The 18,062-nt window shown below is 43.2% G+C and overlaps 1 protein-coding gene across 3 annotated transcripts in view; it reads right to left on the reverse strand.

Annotated features, from left to right (window-relative positions):
• Window positions 1–18,062, reverse strand: part of usp46 (ubiquitin specific peptidase 46) — a 92,988-nt gene that overhangs the window by 36,632 nt on the left and 38,294 nt on the right. For all 3 annotated transcript variants that reach the window (XR_005946257.1, XM_041214101.1, XM_041214178.1), the window contains 2 exons: window positions 12,890–13,103; window positions 9,965–10,194 (listed from right to left, as the gene is read on the reverse strand). Coding sequence is in view for 2 of the 3 variants with exons in the window: in XM_041214101.1 (XP_041070035.1) it covers window positions 9,965–10,194; window positions 12,890–13,103 (444 nt within the window). In the remaining variant the exon portion in view is untranslated. The remainder of the gene's footprint in view (window positions 1–9,964; window positions 10,195–12,889; window positions 13,104–18,062) is intronic.

An 18,062-nucleotide genomic window follows, 5' to 3' on the forward strand; every position in this document is an offset into this window, starting at 1 on the left:
AAGTAATTTTGACCAGTGAATACGGGCATTAAAGGTAGAGATTACAAATGCAGCTCTTAGAGAGGTAATTCTTTTGGAAAAATTTAAAGATTTAATTCCTTCGGTAGTGAGAACTCATGTGGAGGAACAGAGGGTTGAAACAGTAAGACAAGCAGCAGAGATAGCTGATGATTACAAGTTTGTTCATAAAGCTAACCTTTTAAGTCAGAGAAGGATAGAAAGTGGGAAAGTGAAAGAAAGGTGGGCAGTCAGGGAAGAGAATGAATAGGTGGAAATTCCCTGTAAGTTTTTTCTCAAAATAAAAAGGGGTTGAGGGTAGAAGTGACACTCGAAAATTGAGGTGTTTTCATTGTAATAAAGTTGGATACATGACATTAGTATGTTGGAAATTGCAGGGAAAATCTGTTGGAATTGTTGGGGTGCAGAAAGGTTCTGGAAGTAAAAGTACAATGGGTTCTGAGGTTCAGGCACAGGAAAAACCAGTGGTTTGTGTACAGGTAAAACAAAAGAATCAGTGATAGGTAAGAAAGTGGGAATGTGTTCACAATTTACCCAAGAGAATTCTGAGGAGCAGGTTGCAGAAATGTTTAAAGATTTTGTGTGTGAAGGAAAAGTCTTTTCATGTGTACAGGGTGGTGTAGGTAAAGATGTTAAAATTTTAAGAGACACAGGGGATAATCAATCCTTAATGTTGTGGGATAGTGACATTTGTTGTTCAGAGGGAGTAATGCAGCAACAGGTTCATGGAGAGGCTGAACCTATTCCATTATGGAAGATAAATTTAAGTAGTAAGTGGGAAAAAAAAAGAGGTGAAGTGATTGTTGGAGTAGTGGGAAAATTGCCCATTGCAGGGTTCAATTTATTCTGGGTAATGAAATAGTGGAATCACAAATGTGGGTGATGCCGATGGTAGTTGAGCAGCCTGTAGAAGTGTTTTCAACAGAAGTGTTACAGAGAGAGCAACTGGGATTGTCAACTTGTGGAATTCCCTGCCACAGAAGGCTGTGGAAGCCAGGTCACTGAGTATATTCAAGAAAGAAATTGATCATTTTTTGGATATTAGGGGCATCAAGGGATATGGAGAGAAAGTGGGGATATGGCGTTGAGATAGAGGATTAGCCATGATCATATTGAATGGTGGAGCAGGCTCGAAGGGCCAAATTACTTACTCCTGCTCCTAGTTTCTATATTTCTATGTTAAGATCACAGGCTTCAGAGGTTGAAACAAAAAGAATAGGAAGTTCAAAGGCAGGGAGAAAGTGTGAAAATCCAATTAACTGACACTGTGTTTGATAAGGTTGTTCAGGAAGAAAGATGAAGAAAATGCAGCTGAGGTGTTTAACTCAAGGCAGTTGGTAGATTTACAGAAAAAGAATACGCAAATGAAATAGTTGTATCAGATAGCTTACTCAGAAACAGAGGCAAAATGTATTCCAGAATGTTATTACCGTAAAGGTAATGTTTTAATGAGAAAGCAGAGGCCTTATCATGCTTCAATAAATGAAAGCTGGAGGGAGGTGCATCAGATTGTAATACCATTTCAATACAGAAATGAGATTCTGAGGATAGCTCATGAAATTTAGAAATTAGAAAAAGAGACAGGCAAAAATACAGGAACATTTTTATTGGCCTGGATTGCAGAGGGATATGTTCTGTAGAACATATCACACGTCAGGTGATAGAGAAACCATAAGCAGTGATTAGGCCGGCACCTTTAATTCCTATTCCAGCATTCAAAGAACGTTTTACTAGGGTCATGATTGATTGCATAGGACCCCTCCCTAAGACCAAGGGTGGAACTTTCCATGCCCGCTGGTATCAGGTGTGATAAGTGGCGTGAGCAGACAATGTGGCATGATCGGTTTCACGATTGCGCAAAGGCAGGTTGCGATTGTCTGCTCAGCCTGCTGATGGCGGGCCGCGTTTCCTGCCATCGGTCATCGGGCACCTCATTGTAATATATCAGCATATCATTATGAGGCCGTTGCGCCAGGATCTTGCAGCCGACTGGATCGTCTATCCACATTGGTGAGAAAGCACACCAACAAGTTTCACAACAGCACAGAGGCAACTTGCACTTGGTGGCCTGCACTTTGGTGAACTGGAGGTGAGCGCACAGCAACATTCTACAGAGTTCGCCAAGGTCGCCTGTTGCTTTGCAGGCTTCAGGGGCACCAAGGGGTCAGGGTTAAGCGCTGCCCTGCCTCAGAGGTGACTTTTGAGGGGGAGGGGGAGCGGGGGACAAGTACAGCCTTGCCGTTGAGGCGACTGGTGACAGGGGAGTCGTGGTTAAAGGGCAACCCTGTCTCTGAGGCGACTGGTGGTGGGTTGCGGGGGGGGGGGGGGTGCCCCTGTTGTTGAATATAGTGCACAAGCATTGGGGGTGCAGGGTAGGTCGGTGAGGGAAGTGCCACACATTTGGGAAACCTCTAGAAAGTGACCATTCCTCTGCAACTGAGACAGTTCAGATGCAGCCACATTGATATGATTGCGTTTGGGCTCCTAACTTAACTGCCCACTCAAGCAACGCAGAGGCATCAAAGTACCACCATGTTCTCCAGCCACCACCACCCCACCCCCTTGCAATGTCAGCATCCTGGTTTGGACCAGTCTCCCCCATGGTTCAAGCTAACAGAACAGCCATGCAACGCACTAATCTCTGGCCATCCAGGAAGAATTAAGGGGCCATCACACTTAACCAGGACAGGTTCTTAGTACACTCATGCTACCCACGTTCTTTCTCTTTCATCCTGCAGGAGGAGTACATCAGGATCATGGAGCCTGGTGAACTAGCTGTATGCCTAATGGCCTACAGAAAGCAAAGAAGACAGAGGAGAGCGTAACTCAGGCTCCTGGCTGCGCAGAGGCAGGAATAGCAACTCAGGAAGTAGCAGCTGCTGAGGCTTCCACACACGCTGCCCAAGAGCCACAGCGAGCCGTTGCAGGCTAGCGCCTAGCAACACCCAGGGTCTATAGCCTTTTTTCCCTGCAGATGACCGAGAACCAGTGTCATCGAAGACTGCGAATGTCTAGAGAACAGGTTGCTCACATCTGCCAGTTGTTTCAGGATTTGGCGCCACGGGATCATGAGGGCATCCACTGCCACTGGCTGTGAAAGTGACTATGGCACTCAATTTCTATGCCAGTGGCTCCTTTCAGGGTTCTACAAGTGACCTCTGTGGGATCTCTCAAGCCTCCACCCACAAATGCATCTATGAGGTCACGGATGCCATCTTCACAAGGGCACACAACTTTATGCATTTTGCCCAGGACTGGGACAGCCAGCACGCAAGAGCGACTGGATTCGTCCAGATCTCGTGTTTCCCACAGGTGCAGGTACGACCACCAGAAACACATCCTGCAGGTGTATGCACAGTTTCCAGGGAGTGTGCACAAGGCCTACATCTTCAATTGGTCACAGGTCCCTGGGGTCTTCCAGGGTCTAAAGAAGCTGCAGGGATGGCTCCTTGGGGACAAGGGCTACCTGCAAAGGCTGTAGCTGATGAGGTCCGTGTGGTAGCCTCAGACAGCAGCAGAGTGACGCATCCATAAGGCTCATGCTGCAGCTCACACCTTGGCGGAGCAGGTCATCAGGATGCCGAAGATGAGGTTCCGGCGTCTGAATCAGTCTGGTGGAGCCCTGCAATTCATCCAGCAGAGGGTGTCACACATCGTCGTCATCTGCTGCGCCCTTTACAACCTGGCACTCCAATGAGGAGACAAGCTGGCTGAGGAAGAGATGGAGGAGCTGCACGTCTCCTCCAATGAGGGGGATGAGATGGAGGACGTCCTTGGAGGCAATGATGACCTGGATGAGGCCCTCGCACTGGCTAGATGTGTCAGGTGTGCTCGGGAGGCCATCATAGCTGCTAGATTTGTGGGGGATGATGACGACATGCGGTGAGGTGACCACATAACTCCTCACATCGCATTTGTGAACGTTTAACTCCAGTCTAGCTTACAGCAGCATGAATACCTTCTGTGAGAATGCTCCTGTCATGGAGACATGGTGGAGGCCCTAATGGTTGTTCGAATGCAGGTGGATGAGGATGACAATATGCAGTGAGGACACTCCATAAATCTTCACTCAGCCTCTAAGAATGTCTGACTCCTGACTGGTTGAGGGCAGCTTGCTTGTGCTCCATTATCAGGGTCATATCATAGAGACGCAGCCATGAAACTTTAGAAGTATCTGATGCTTTGTCCGCCTTTAGTACCTGAGCCTTTCAGGAGCTGGAGCACAGCATCAGCGGTCACAGATGCTGAAGTGATGGGAAACAGCCACTCCATAAAGATGCTGAGAGCACACCGAGAGAATGAGAACACTGTGGTGCATGTCCACTACATTCTGGCAGCAATGACAAGCACCATCAAGGTGCAGGTATCAGTAATGTTTCCAGGGATTGTGAGGCTGGACCATCACTTTGGTCTGCAGGATTAACAGAGCACAGGGAAGAGGCCCTGGACTGAGACACCTGCCTTTATCTTGCGCAGAAAGGTTTCACATCTGAGTGACAAGAACACTACTCATCAGAACGAAGAGCCATAGGCTGGGTGACTGCTTGGCAGTTTATTGACAATAATGAAAGGATGTACAAGTGATTAACACCTGTGTCCAGGCTGTGCAACTAATTCTCCTTAAACGACCTAACCCTGCTGCTACATCTTGGTGCTCTGTGGACATCCACAATGGAGGTGGTGGCAGCCTTCTGCCTGTGACACCCTGTCTGTGAAGGCTTTGGCAGGCGCCTTCTGGAGGGCTGAGACTTGAAGTGCCCCGGCCTGCTTTCAGGGTCCTGCTGTGTGGCAGTGTCATCCTCCTCAGCCTGTAGAGCTAGAGCTACTGAGGTCACAGGAAGAGGGGAGTGGGGATGGGCAGGACACTTCTGGAGTCACCTGGGTGGATGGGCCCGGAGTGTGCACCTGTGGATCCTCCTCCCTACGGGTGCCCGATGGGCCCTGGCGGATTCCTTGAGGAGCAGAGGTAGCTGGAGTGAGATCAAGCTACCCGGCACCCCTGTCACGAACACACTGTTGGAGGCTAACTATGGCATCAGCAATGGAGTTGAGACCGTGCAGCAATGCAAGAGCGAAGACCTGGACCAAGGTCTCCGCGGCAGCCGCCATCCTACCAGTGTAGATCTCAGTGCATTGGCATGCCAGCACTATCTCCTCAGACTGAAGACGGACAGACTCCTCCATCGTGCCTTGTAATCTGAGGATTGCAGCGGGCATCCCTTCCTGAAGTTCCCGAGCTTGCCTATGCAGCTCCAGTAACTGTGACATGACCAAATCCAAAGGCTCGTTATCTGACTTGGACTCAGAGGACTGCTGAAGGTCAGAATGTTGCTAAGTGCCAGACACCTGGGAATTCCCTGCCACCATCTGCTGTGGATCAGACAGTGCGATGTACTCACCAGATTGTGATCCCGAGGCTACTCTAAAGCTAGATCCCACCAAGGTGTGTGTCTCTGCGCTGGTGGAGGGTGTGAGTGAGTGCTGTGTGGGACTTCAGAGAGGGTGCCTCCAGATTCCTCTTCAGAGGTTTCTTTGGGGTTTGATTGGAGGCCCTGGGTCATGGACTCTGTCAGCTGTTTGGCAGATGTGTGCCTATGCCTGCAGAAGCAAGAAGATAATCGGTGCATGGCAATGGCTTGTGAAAAAGCACAGGACCAGTCCAGCTCCTTGCTAGCCAGTTGGATGGCTGTTTTCAAAGTCTGTGAGGATTTTGATTTCGGGCATTCCACCGCCTGTCTGCGACCTCCCTCCCATGTGCCAGCTTGTCCTGCATGGATAGAGATGGAGAAAGTGTAAGCAGGCCACCTGCCACACCAGATGACGAGTATGTCTGGTCTTTGCGGGTGTTGAGTGGTCCCATGGACGGGACGAGAATATTGACAGTGAGTGAGAGAAGGTGAATGGTGATGTCTTTTGAACTGGCAGTGAGTGAGGGCCCTGTGGATGTGTGCTGGATTTGAGAGTGTGTGAGTTGAGAGTGATGAAAAGAGTGACTTACCCTGGAGGAACATAGGAGATCATTCATTCTCTTGTGGCACTGGGTGGCTGTCCTCCTCTGAAGGGTGTTGGTGCTGACCACCACCTCCCAAGCCGGATTGGTCACGTTGTTGCCCATCCTGCAGACAGAGCGGGGATACAGGACATCCTGGCTGGCCTCTATGGATCCAAAAGTCGCTCAAGAAACCTTCATTATACTGGTGGGCTGCAGTCTTCTTCAGTTTCAGGGCCACATCTTCCGTGCAACAGTGGTGAGCTGGAAACACTGAGATGTGTGCTTATGGCTGGACTTTAAACATGGCATCTGGCATGGTGCAGCGGTGGGGTGATGATGGGCGGGTGAATGCCAGCCCGCCCGCCATGGAAATGGCATGTATCCTGGGGGTGCATAAATCATGAGGCTGGTTTGAAACAATATGGCGTAAAAACCCACCATCGTCGTTTTACCCGCCCACTATCGCACTTAGTGCAAATTTGGGAAAATTCTGCCCTAAAATTGGAAATCGGTACTTACTGACAATAATGGATATGTCTACCATGTTACCTGAGGCAATACGTTTGAGAAATAGTACAACAAAGAAAATTGTGGAGGAGTTGACTGACGAGATATGGTTTACCTAAAGATCAGATCAGGGTTCAAATTTCACGTCAGCTATTTAAGGAACAATTTGAGGATAAAACGGTTTAAGTCAACCGCTTACCATCCTGAATCAGAGGGGGCTTTGGAAAGATGGCATCAAACTTTAAAAACTATGATGAGGGCGTATAGTCAGGATTATCCACAGGATTGGGATGGAAGAATTCCATTCTTGTTATTTGCTACTAGGGATGCTCCTAATGCATCGAATGGATTTAGTCCATTTGAACTAGTCTATGGTCATGGGGTAAGAGGACCACTGAAATTGATTCATGAGAAATTGGTGGGTCAACATTCAGAAACTACTCTCCTGGATTATGTATCAAACTTCAGAGAGAGATTGGACAGAGCATGTGAGTTGGCCTAGGGAACATTTAAAGTTATCACAGCAAGTATGAAAGTGAAGGCAGACTGGAAAGCTACAGCTCGTAGTTTTCTCACTGAGGAGAAAGCACTAGTTCGGTTACCAGTACTGGGTGATTGGTTAAAGGCAAGGTTTAATGGGCCTTATGGAACTGAAAAGAAACTGAGTGAAGTAAATTATTTAATAAAATCTCCAGAAAGAAGAAAGAAGCAGAGAATGTGTCATGGAAATATGCTTAAAAAGTACTTTGACAGGGAAGGGGACCAAAAGAAGGTATTAGTGGTGGTGGATAATGGGAAAAGAGGTAAAAATGCAGGATTCTGAAATTGATTTTCCTCTAATCAAATTGGATAACAAGTGGGTACTTGAAAATTTAAATGTAATATTGAATTACCTTCCAAAAAAGTGCCAAAGTGAATTGGGGAAGCTATTCTGGTCACACAAAGATATTTGTGGGAATAAGCTGGGAAGAACAAATTTAGCTATACATAATGTGCAAGAAGTTTCACCTTCAATAAGGCAACATCCTTATAGATTAAATACAGCAAAGTTATCACAAGTACAGAAAGAAATTAAATTCATGCCTCAAAATGATATAATTGAGTCTAGTTGCAGTAACTGGAGTTCGCCTACTGAGCTGAAACCGGACGGAAAACAAAGACTGTATGTGGGCTATCGAAAGGTGAATGCAGTGACAAAAGCAGATTTATATCCTATACCACGTTCGGAAGTTTCACAGTCAAAATTTATCACAAAGATTGACTTGGTAAGAAGATATTGGCCAGTACCGTTATTGGAGAGAGCAAAGGAGATATTGGCTTTTGTGACGCCAAATGGACTATATCAGTTTAAAGTCATGCCGTTTGGTATGAAAAGTGCACTTGCACCATTTCAAAGACCGAAAAACGAAGTAATTGTGGGTCTGGGCAATTGTACTGTGTATACTGACAACTTGATAGTTTTGAGTCAGATGTGGGAAGAGCACTTACAACATCTGGAAGAATTATTTACTCGATTACAAGAAGCTAATGGTGAACTTGGCCAAAAGTGAATTTGTAAAAGCGCAAGTTATGTATCTAGGCCATACCATTGAACATGGTAAGGTGGCTCCGAGAGATGTGAATGTCAAGGCTATCATGGATATCCCCATGCCTAAAACAAAACAAGAAGTTTTGAGATTTTTGGACATGAATGGATTTTAATCGGAAATTTGTACCAAATTTTAGTAGTGTGGTTGCTCCATTGACTGAACTATTAAAAAGGAACAAGAAGTTTCAATAGACACAAGAGTGTTAGAAGGCATTTGACCGTTTGAAAACTGTATTATGACACCAGTTTTGGTAATACCCAATTACGCCAGGCAATTTAATCATGGACGCAAGTGATATAGGCCATACTTTTACAAGACAATGGTACTGGAATTTAAAACCCTATAGGGTATTTTTCACAGAAGCTGAATGTACAACAGAGAAGATATTCAACGATCGATAAAGCAACCTTGGAGTTGGTATCAGCACTGCAGCCTTTTGAAATTTACGTTGCAAGAAATTCATCAGAAACAATTGTTTATACAGACCACAATCCTTTAAAGTTTCTGGACAAATTTTGAGATAGAAGTGCAAGGCTACCCAGATGGAGTTTATTACTGCAACCATTTAATATACAGATGAGAGATGTGGCGGGACGAGAAAATCTGACTGCAGATGCATTGTCGAGGGTTTAAAGCTTAAAGGGAAAATTGGACATTTAAAAACCCGGACACCGGACTGGAATGATTTCTGTTGATACCAAGGATTTGTGTGTGTATGTATATATATATATATATATATACATACATACATACATACATACACACACACACACAACCACATAATATATATATATATATAGTATGAGATAATGTAAGATGATTCAGAAAATGAACCTGTCTTTTTAAATTATGACGGTTCATTTTTTAATAAGGAGGGGGATGTCAGGAAGATATAATAACTTTCATTATGTTATTGGAATTTATTTTAAATTGGATTAATAGTGGGGTCTGTGTCTGTGTGTGTGTGTATGTGTGTGTGACTTAACTGAATTAAAGACAGTTGGTCTGAAGGCTTTGATGTATCAGAAGATAAGCTAGGTTTGAAATGTTAAGTGGGTAAACATGGAGGAAGTTTTAGAAAGCAAAGGGAACATTTGCATTTTTAAATAAACCGGACCATCTTGAATTCAAAAGAGGGGGTGAAATGTTACACCTAGCCAGGAGAAGTTAAGAAACAATGCGTTTGTTTTTCCTCAAAGATTACTGGTAAAATTAGTACAATGATAGATTTTATTATTAGAGAGGTAAAGTCCAAAGGCATAGTGAAACAATGGGAGTTGGCATTCAATGGGGAAAATATGTATAAAGGAAAGAAGGCTGTAAGGGCATGCATTCTAAGATTTAACACAAGTGTGAAAAGGCCCCAGCATCTAAGCCTCAAGCTGCTGTCCACAAGGAACTGAGAAAATCTCACTTTGAATTTGAACGTTCAGGGTATTGTGTGTTACTTTGCATGGGTCTTTTAAAATCTATGTGTCGCACTGTTGCCTTAACAGAGGTGTAACTGGGGTTTAGATTATTTAGGGGATTTAGAAGTTATCATAGTAGTAATTTGTAGATCTATGTGTGTGCTTAAAATCATTCCTTCTATAAATAAAAGTTTAATTTAGTTTTGTAAGAAACCTACAAGACTTGGTGGCCTTTTTACTTAATTCAAATCCCACATCTCAAAAAAAGTACAAATTGCAAATACTTGTGGCAGCTGCTTCAAGTTTCCCTCTGGGATTTGAGCAGCTTGACATTTACCATCCACCTGCCATAACAAGCATGGAATGAAACCGTATTGAAAAACAGCCAAGAAGACATCTACAAATTGATCAAGAAGAAATATGTAAATTTTCTTAAAACTTTTGCCCACCGTTTCACAGTTCAGGCATCGTGTCTCATTAGTGAGTGTTCCTTGAAAGATCTCATGAACCCAGGTTGGTTCGGGCTTACTGTTTTCTTCTATTTCATTCGCATTTCCATTCTTTAATTTCCCATTCTGTTTCTCTTGCTTCTTCTCTTCCTGCAAGATGTCTGCGATGGTGTTCAGCAGGTAGTTCAGAAACTCATGTGCATCTTGTTGCATGTAGTTATCAAACAAGTCTACAGTTAAAAGGAAAATAAACGTAGCTGTCAGCTTTGACCAACTTCCAAGGGAATTATAGTTTACAGAGCAAGTGAAGGTGGCATTACGATAACATGGCACTCATCACATGTCCTTCCTTCCATACACCTGGCTTCAGCTTATGACTGTTCACAAACTAATAGTGTAAGGCAGGTGGAGGAGAAGGTAGAAATTTCCTCATGTCCTACTTATAGTGAACTCATAAATGAATTCATAAATAGCACATTTATGATTTTGCTACAGGTAATGAATAAAGGAAATCTTTTCCCAATAAGTATGTTTGACAAACAAATATAACTTGACAAACAATGATCCAACTGTTCTACAATAGAAAATGAATAAAGAAGGTTTAAATAAAGGAGTGAGCCTTGAGATTTAGTTCTACATCTTATATTCTAGCATTAAACTTAGTGGATCAGTTAGATTAACTTGTAAAAGACTGAAGCTAACACATTGAGATATCATGGTGGCAAATATACAGATAGATTTATTAATCACTCAAAAATCTATCTGTATATTTGCCACCATGATATCTCAATATGTTAGCTTCAGTCTTTTGCAAATTAATACATTTTTCCTGCATGCCGAGTTTATTGTTGTCCTATCTTCATGTTATGCTTTTCTTTAATCTACACTTGGAGAGGCAGGGATTAATCAGGACAGTCAGCATGGTTTTGTTAAGGGGAGGTCATGTCTGACCAATTTAACTGAATTTTTCGAAGAGGTGACCAGGTGTGTACATGAGGGCAATGCACTTGGCGTAGTCTACTTAGACTTCAGCAGGGCTTTTGATAAAGTCCTGCATGGGAGACTGATAACGAAGGTAAGAGCCCATGGGATCCAAGGCAATTTGGATCCAGAATTGGCTGAGTGGCAGGAAACAGAGGGTGATGGTCGAGGGGTGTTTTTGTGACTGGATGCCTGTGTTCAGTGGGGTTCCACAGGGATCGGTGTTGGGTTCATTGCTGTTTGTGGTATACATAAATGATTTAGACTTGAATGTAGGAGGGTTGATCAGTAGGTTCATGGATGACACGAAAATTGGGGTGGTAAATAGTAAGGAGGATAGCCTTAGATTACAGGAGGATATAGCTGGGCTGGCCAATTGAGCTGATCAGTGGCAAACAGAATTTAATCTGGATAGGTTTGATGTGATGCACTTGGGCAGGACAAACAAAGCACGGGAATACACGATGAATGGTAGGACCCTGGGAAGTACCGAGGATCAGAGGGCACATCCACCGGTCCATTAAGGTAGTGGGACAGGTAGATAAGGTGGTTGAGAAGGCATATGGGATACTTGCCTTTATTAGCTGAGGCATAGAATATAAGAGCAAGGAGGTTATGCTGGAACTGTATAAAATGCTGGTTAGGCCACAGCTAGAGTATTGCATGCAGTTCTGGAATCAGCATTATAGGAAGGATGTGATTGCACTAGAGAGAGTGCAGAGGAGATTTACCGGGATGTTGCCTGGGCTGGAGAGGTTTAGTAATGAAGAGAGATCGGATAGACTGGGGTTATTTTCCCTGGAGCAGAGGAGATTGAGGGGGGACATGATTGAGGTGTATAAACTTATGAGGGGTATAGATAAGGTAGACAGGAAGGAACTTTTTCCCTTGGTGGAGGAATCAGTAACCAGGAGGCATAGATTTAAGTTAAGGGGCAGTACGTTTAAAGGGGGTGTGAGGAAGAATTTTTTCACCCAGAGGTGGTGGGAATCTGGAAGTCATTGCCTGAAAGGATGGTAGAGGCAGAAACCTTCATAACATTTAAGAAGTATTTGGATGTGCACTTGCGATGCCATGGCATACAAGGCTATGGGCCTAGTTCTAGAAAATGGGATTAGAATAGTTAGGTACTTGTTTGACCAGCGCAGACTCAATGGGCCGAAGGGCCTTTTTCTGTGCTGCAGACCTCTATGATTCTGACTGTTATGCTCAAAGACAAACCACTCCAATACTCAGGTTACAGGTCAATCAAGCTGTTGTTTATCCAATCAACAAGTGAAGCTGCCTGCAATATCAGAGGGTGCAAGAGAAAATAATGTATTGATGCCAGATAAAAGCACCCTCCACACATCAAATCATGTCAAGATCCCATTTTGTGCTCTTTAAAAGTTTATTTGTGCTTTTTTTTTTGGCCAATAGTTGTGACAATTGTTATGATCAGCAGTAATTATTGAAGTATTTGTTACCTGTAACTCAAAAAACATCTGGTAACCAAGTGCAAGAAATTTAAGTTATACAATTCAGAAGAGTATAAAACTGGACATCAACTGAGTGAAGATGCCAAACTCTGACTTCTCTCTAAATTTACCCCATTATCTGATTTATATCCAACACTAGGATATGCAACAAAATGCATGTAACAATATGCAACATGAAAAGTGAAGATGAACAATATAATTATCTATGAATGTGCAGTATGTTCCTATTGATATGCAACATCTTCCTGTCTAATGCTAAAACAGCTGTTAAGTAAATATTAACTGAGAAAAAAAATTGGCTTCAGGATTTTCTTAAATTGGCTAAGGCCTGCATTAATATCTGCAGTATGACATCACACAATGTGGGTCTAACAGCAATGAAAAATGAAGTGATTTGAGCCAGTAATAACTAAAATTTATAGCAATTAAACATTCAGAATGTGTATAATCTTGCTGCAATATTCACCATTCTCTTTACGTAACCTGGAAATAAATTTCTTGGGAGGAATCACACCGACTTTTTTCTTCTGGGTGGCGATGCTATGGAAGAGGTCAGCTAGACATGTCAACAGATTTTCCTTCTTCTTCTGCTGCGCCTTGTAAGCAAGTACATTCTCTCGAAATGGTCGGCAGAAGTAGAGAGCTTGCAGCACAGAGTTACAATAGCAGGTGTTCCCAAACTACCACAGTAAAAGACATGCAGTATTTAGATCATTCATCAAGACCATTACAAACCAACAATATTCCTTAATTTAAAGGAATATTTAAAATATTTATTTATAATACATTTATTTTTTAGTCAACAACAAATTGGAAATATTAGCTTAAAAAGTGATCAAGAATCTCTCAAATTTTCATTAAGTCACAAGTATATTCCATAACATGCGATATTTGAAGCCATATATTTCCATTACAACATGCATTGCTTTGAATTCACAGTTGACCAAAATTGGATCGTACTGAACTAGTTAGGTTTGAAATCAAGATTTCTTTCTAAAGATAGACACCAGCTCTATACACCATCAGCCATTTTAAAATCAGTCAGCAATCTAGACGATGTGACATAAAAATAATATGGTTATGAAATTCAAAATATCGCATCTACAAAAGAACCACAAGGAAACCTTACTTACTACCTTTTCAGGGCAAGACATTTTAAAATTACTGCCACCTAACTTTCAGCAGTTCTAACTATGTTTTCTTATCTGGGCAAGAGTTTATTCTTAAACCAACAAATCTATAGTACAAATATAATCCATAATACAAAAGCAAATTACTGTGGATGCTAGAAACCTGCCCCCTCTTCAGACAACAGCTGTTAATAATGATCTTGCTGCTTCTTTTTAAACCTCCTCTTGTTTCTTCCAGGCCATGCAGTGGCATAGTGGCATTGTCACTGAACGAGTATTCCAGAGACCCAGGGTAATGCGCTGGGGACTTGGGTTTGAATCCCACCACAGCAAATGGTGAAAACATGAATTCAATAAAAATCTGGAATTAAAAGTCTGACCACAAAACCATTGCCGATTGTTGTAAAAAGCCATCTGGTTCACTAATGTCCTTTAGGGATGGAAATCTGCTGTCCTTAGCTAGTCTGACCTACATGCAATGCTCGTAAATGCCCTTTGAAATAAATGCTGGCCTGGTCAGTGATGCCCATATCCCGAACGAATTAAAAGTTCGAACCATTATCATTTTCTTTTGCCTTGCATCATTGTCCCTTTTTTCATTTAATCTCTCCAGTTTTCTACCACATTTTCCCTTTGGTTTTTTCCTACTCTTCCCCTACCTTTGTACTTGCTTAGAGCCTATTACCTTTCTGAACTTTTTCCAACTTCTGGTAAAAGGTTATCAAAGTGAAACATTAACTGTTTCTGTCCCCACAGATGCTGCCTGACCTGCTGAGTATTTCTGTTTTAATCTACAGGAGTAGATGGAAAGTGACCTGGTACTTGGTATTTTAGGCTTTATTGAGGCAAAAGCTGAATCTACAATCTATTGTATGACAATCATTCTGTTGCAATAGAGCCACCTTTTTATCATGCTACTAAAATACACAGGCTCATGCATTCTAAACATCTAATGGCTAAATACTTGTGTTTTATAGGATTAAATGTTAGAGAATAGAATTTCGACTGGATTATTGCTGGTAACATTAGTGCGATGTGAACAAAAATCAGTCGAATAAGCTCAAAAGATTGAGGACTTTTAAACTCAAGTGAGTTATGCCCCAAACTACCTTGCCACAATCTTTTGCACAAGTGTAGGATTCAGTTTCTCCTTGATCAGGCACACCCACATACTGACCACACTCCCCAGGTCAAAATTGAGAGATTCCCCAATTGTGCTGGTTTAGGAGGCTATTCAAATTGCACTCATTTACTTAAGCGCACAGACAGTAGCATGTTTCCTTTAAAATTCAAGCACCAATGGAAGTATTTATGATTCAGTTCAGCTTTTTAAAGTCATTTTATTGCTTTTAAATCAAGTCACTCATAGATAGAGGACTGGGAGACTTGTTAAAAATGTTTACTTTTGGTGATAAACCCATTTTAGGAACACATTGTACGTCCAACAAGTCAATGTGATGTGTTTAGTGTGGGTGAAGAGAATTAGCATGTCCTGCTTTTTTTGGTGCTGACGCTTCTCACCCAACACAGCTGGTTGAAAATGAGAGCCAAATGTGCAAGTCTCTCCCCATCAGTACACAGCCTCTACGTAGAAAAGCCCTTTGCTGCATCTCATGGTAACACAGGAAAGTCAGACCCTTGCAGCCCCACCCTAAAGCTTCAGGGGAACACAATGGAGGTTTTTTTAAATTTTCACAGGATGTGGGCATCGCTGGCTAGGCCAGCATTTCTTGCCCATTCCTAATTGCCCTTGAGAAAGAGGTGGTGAGCTGCCTTCCTGAACTGCTGCAGTCCATGTGGTGTAGGTTCACCCACAGTGCTGTTAGGGAGTTCCAGGATTTTGACCCAACAACAGTGAAGGAACGGTGATATATTTCCAAGTCAGGATGGTGTCAGGCTTGGAGGGGGACTTGCAGGCAATGCTGTTCCCATGCGTCTGCTGCCCTTCTAGGTGGACAAGGTCATGGATTTGGAAGGCACTGTCTGAAGGACCCTTGGTGAGCTGCTGCAGTACATTTTGTAGATGGTACACACTGGTGCTACTGCTGTGTGTGTCAGTGGTGGAGGGAGTGAACATTTAAGATGGTGGATGGGGTACCAATTAAACGAGCTTTGTCCTGGATGGTGTCAAGCTTCTTGAGTGCTGCTGGTGCTGCACTCATCAAGGCACGAGGAAAGTATTGCATCACACTCCTAACATGTGCCTTGTAGATGGTGGGCAGGCTTTGGGGAGTCAGGAGGTGAGTCAGTCTTCGCAGGATTCCGAGCCTCTCACCTGCTTATATGGCTAGTCCAGTTCAGCTTTTGGTCAATGGTAAACCCCAGGGTGTTGATAGGGGGGATTCAGCGATAGAAATGCCATTGAATGTCAAGGGGACGATGATTAGATTCTCTCCTGTTGGTCATTGCCTGGCACTTTTGTGGCACAAATGTTACTTGCCACTTGTCAGCCCAAGCCTGGATATTGTCCTAGTCTTGCTGCATTTGGACAAGGACTACTTCAGTATCTGAGGAGTTGCGAATGGTGCTGAACATTGCACAATGAACACCCCCACTTCTGACCTTATGATGGCAGGAAGGTCATTGATGAAGCAGCTGAAGATGGTGGGGCTAGGACACTCCTAGCTCCTTCACTGTGGGTTTGATATCCAGCTCTGCCATGACAGACAGGCTATGTATGGTGTCAAGAACTTCCTTGGTGATTGTGTTCTCCCTAAAGTACAACTAAAGGTAGGTGTTCCACCCATCTCTCTAACTGTTTATTGCAGTCAGTGATAACCTCCCCTACATTTGTCGGAGTAGTTTTCTTTGACGATGAACCTGTTGCCTTTTTGATCCCTTCATACATGCCCCTAGCATTCCCTGTGTTGAAGGACAACTGGATATTCTGACAAAGTTATAACCAGTAGTCAATGGCACACTGTCTAGCAGTCTGTTGGACTTTATTTCGAGCAGCTCTTAGTACATTCAGGTGTTCTTGCTCGGGTCTCTTTTGTAATTAAGAGTCGACCGCTTAACTTTAATGGCAGGTTCCATCACAGCAATGTTAGCCTCAAAACAATCAGCATTTTTTCCACTCTTTCTTTCCATCTGTTGAGAGTGCAGTATTATAAATGGTGTCTTGCAGTATGTTCTGTTTTGCTTCTATACTGGGAATGCCAGAGAGCATGTGTTCAATTGAGTTGAGAAGCTGTTGGCTTTTATCTCGGTAGGCAGTATGGCTGACATTGATACGAGGGTGGCATTTCTGCTTTAAATGAAAAACTTCAAATGGTTGCATTCTAACCTTGGTGCACACCAGGATGTGATCTGTATCATAGTCAGCATTGTGACAGCTGTGTAATTCTTTCGAGTACAAACCCGTTTCCATCTGTTTCAGATGAAGTTACATTGTTTCATAGTTTGCCATTGTGAGATTTGAACTCTAGATCTTGGGGTTACAAACCCACTACCATAACCACTTGGCTATTTAGGCCAAGAAGTGATAGCTGTGTATGAGAATGCTGTTCAGAGTCACGAGTGGTGATGATCACTTGCAGCTGGTGCCAATTCCCTGATCTTGGATATCTCCAGGACACCTTTGTGGGATGGTTTGTTCTGAAAAGAAAGTTTTAGTTACTCAAAGCTCATGGCAGCAGCAAAGCTCAAGTAGCTTCTGTCTATTCTCATATATCTTTCCTTAGCCATGATGTCCAAGGCAGGAGAACCATGCCTCCTGGTCTGCACCCATTCTTGTGTTGAAGTCCCTCTGTAGGTAAAGATGTTCTGACATGGGGATTTTGCTGGTAGAAGTGTCAAGCTTCTCTCAGAACCCACAGGATGGAAGTTAAACTATGAATGCTGTGTGGCACATAGATGCAAAGAAGATAGCAGAGCTGGAGAGAGGATGCAGTTCTGCTGTATCTATACCACCACAACCTAAAGAAACTGAGAACTGAGAAGATTCCGGAAAGAAGCGTGCCATATTGGCAAGATTGCACGGGCAGAACACTCTTTTTCAAAAGCTGTTGCTTTTGAGAGAGAATTGGTTAAGTGCTTGAAGGAAAGGGTCTGAAATTCTGCTTGGAAGAACTGTGGCTGAAATTGGGACCAAGCAGAGTGGACTGCCTATTATCTATGTGAGATTGTATCAGCTATTCCATGTGCAATTTACAGTTTGTACTGACCGTGATTTGCCTATTAATTCACATTGATTCAGATTTGTGTTAAAGTTAGAACTGGTCTTTCGCCTCTGTAGTGAAGCACAGATATTCATGAGGTTAACTGGCCCTGTTTGAGTTGAGAGGTAGATGGAGAGAACACATTCTGAACCACTTGTTGGAGGGTATATCATCGAGTGTAACAATTTCCTTACAGTGAAGCCTACACCTCGCTTACGCGTTCCCTCTTTTCCCGTCAGTTAAATGTGTAATGTTTTTCTTTCAATGATCCACTCTCGGTGAACCTGGTCTCCTGCAGGGAAGCTACATCAATGTTCAGCCTATCTACTTTCGATCATGGCCAACTTGT

Source organism: Carcharodon carcharias, chromosome 1 (assembly GCF_017639515.1).
Source record: "Carcharodon carcharias isolate sCarCar2 chromosome 1, sCarCar2.pri, whole genome shotgun sequence".
Classification (NCBI taxonomy): domain Eukaryota; kingdom Metazoa; phylum Chordata; class Chondrichthyes; order Lamniformes; family Lamnidae; genus Carcharodon; species Carcharodon carcharias.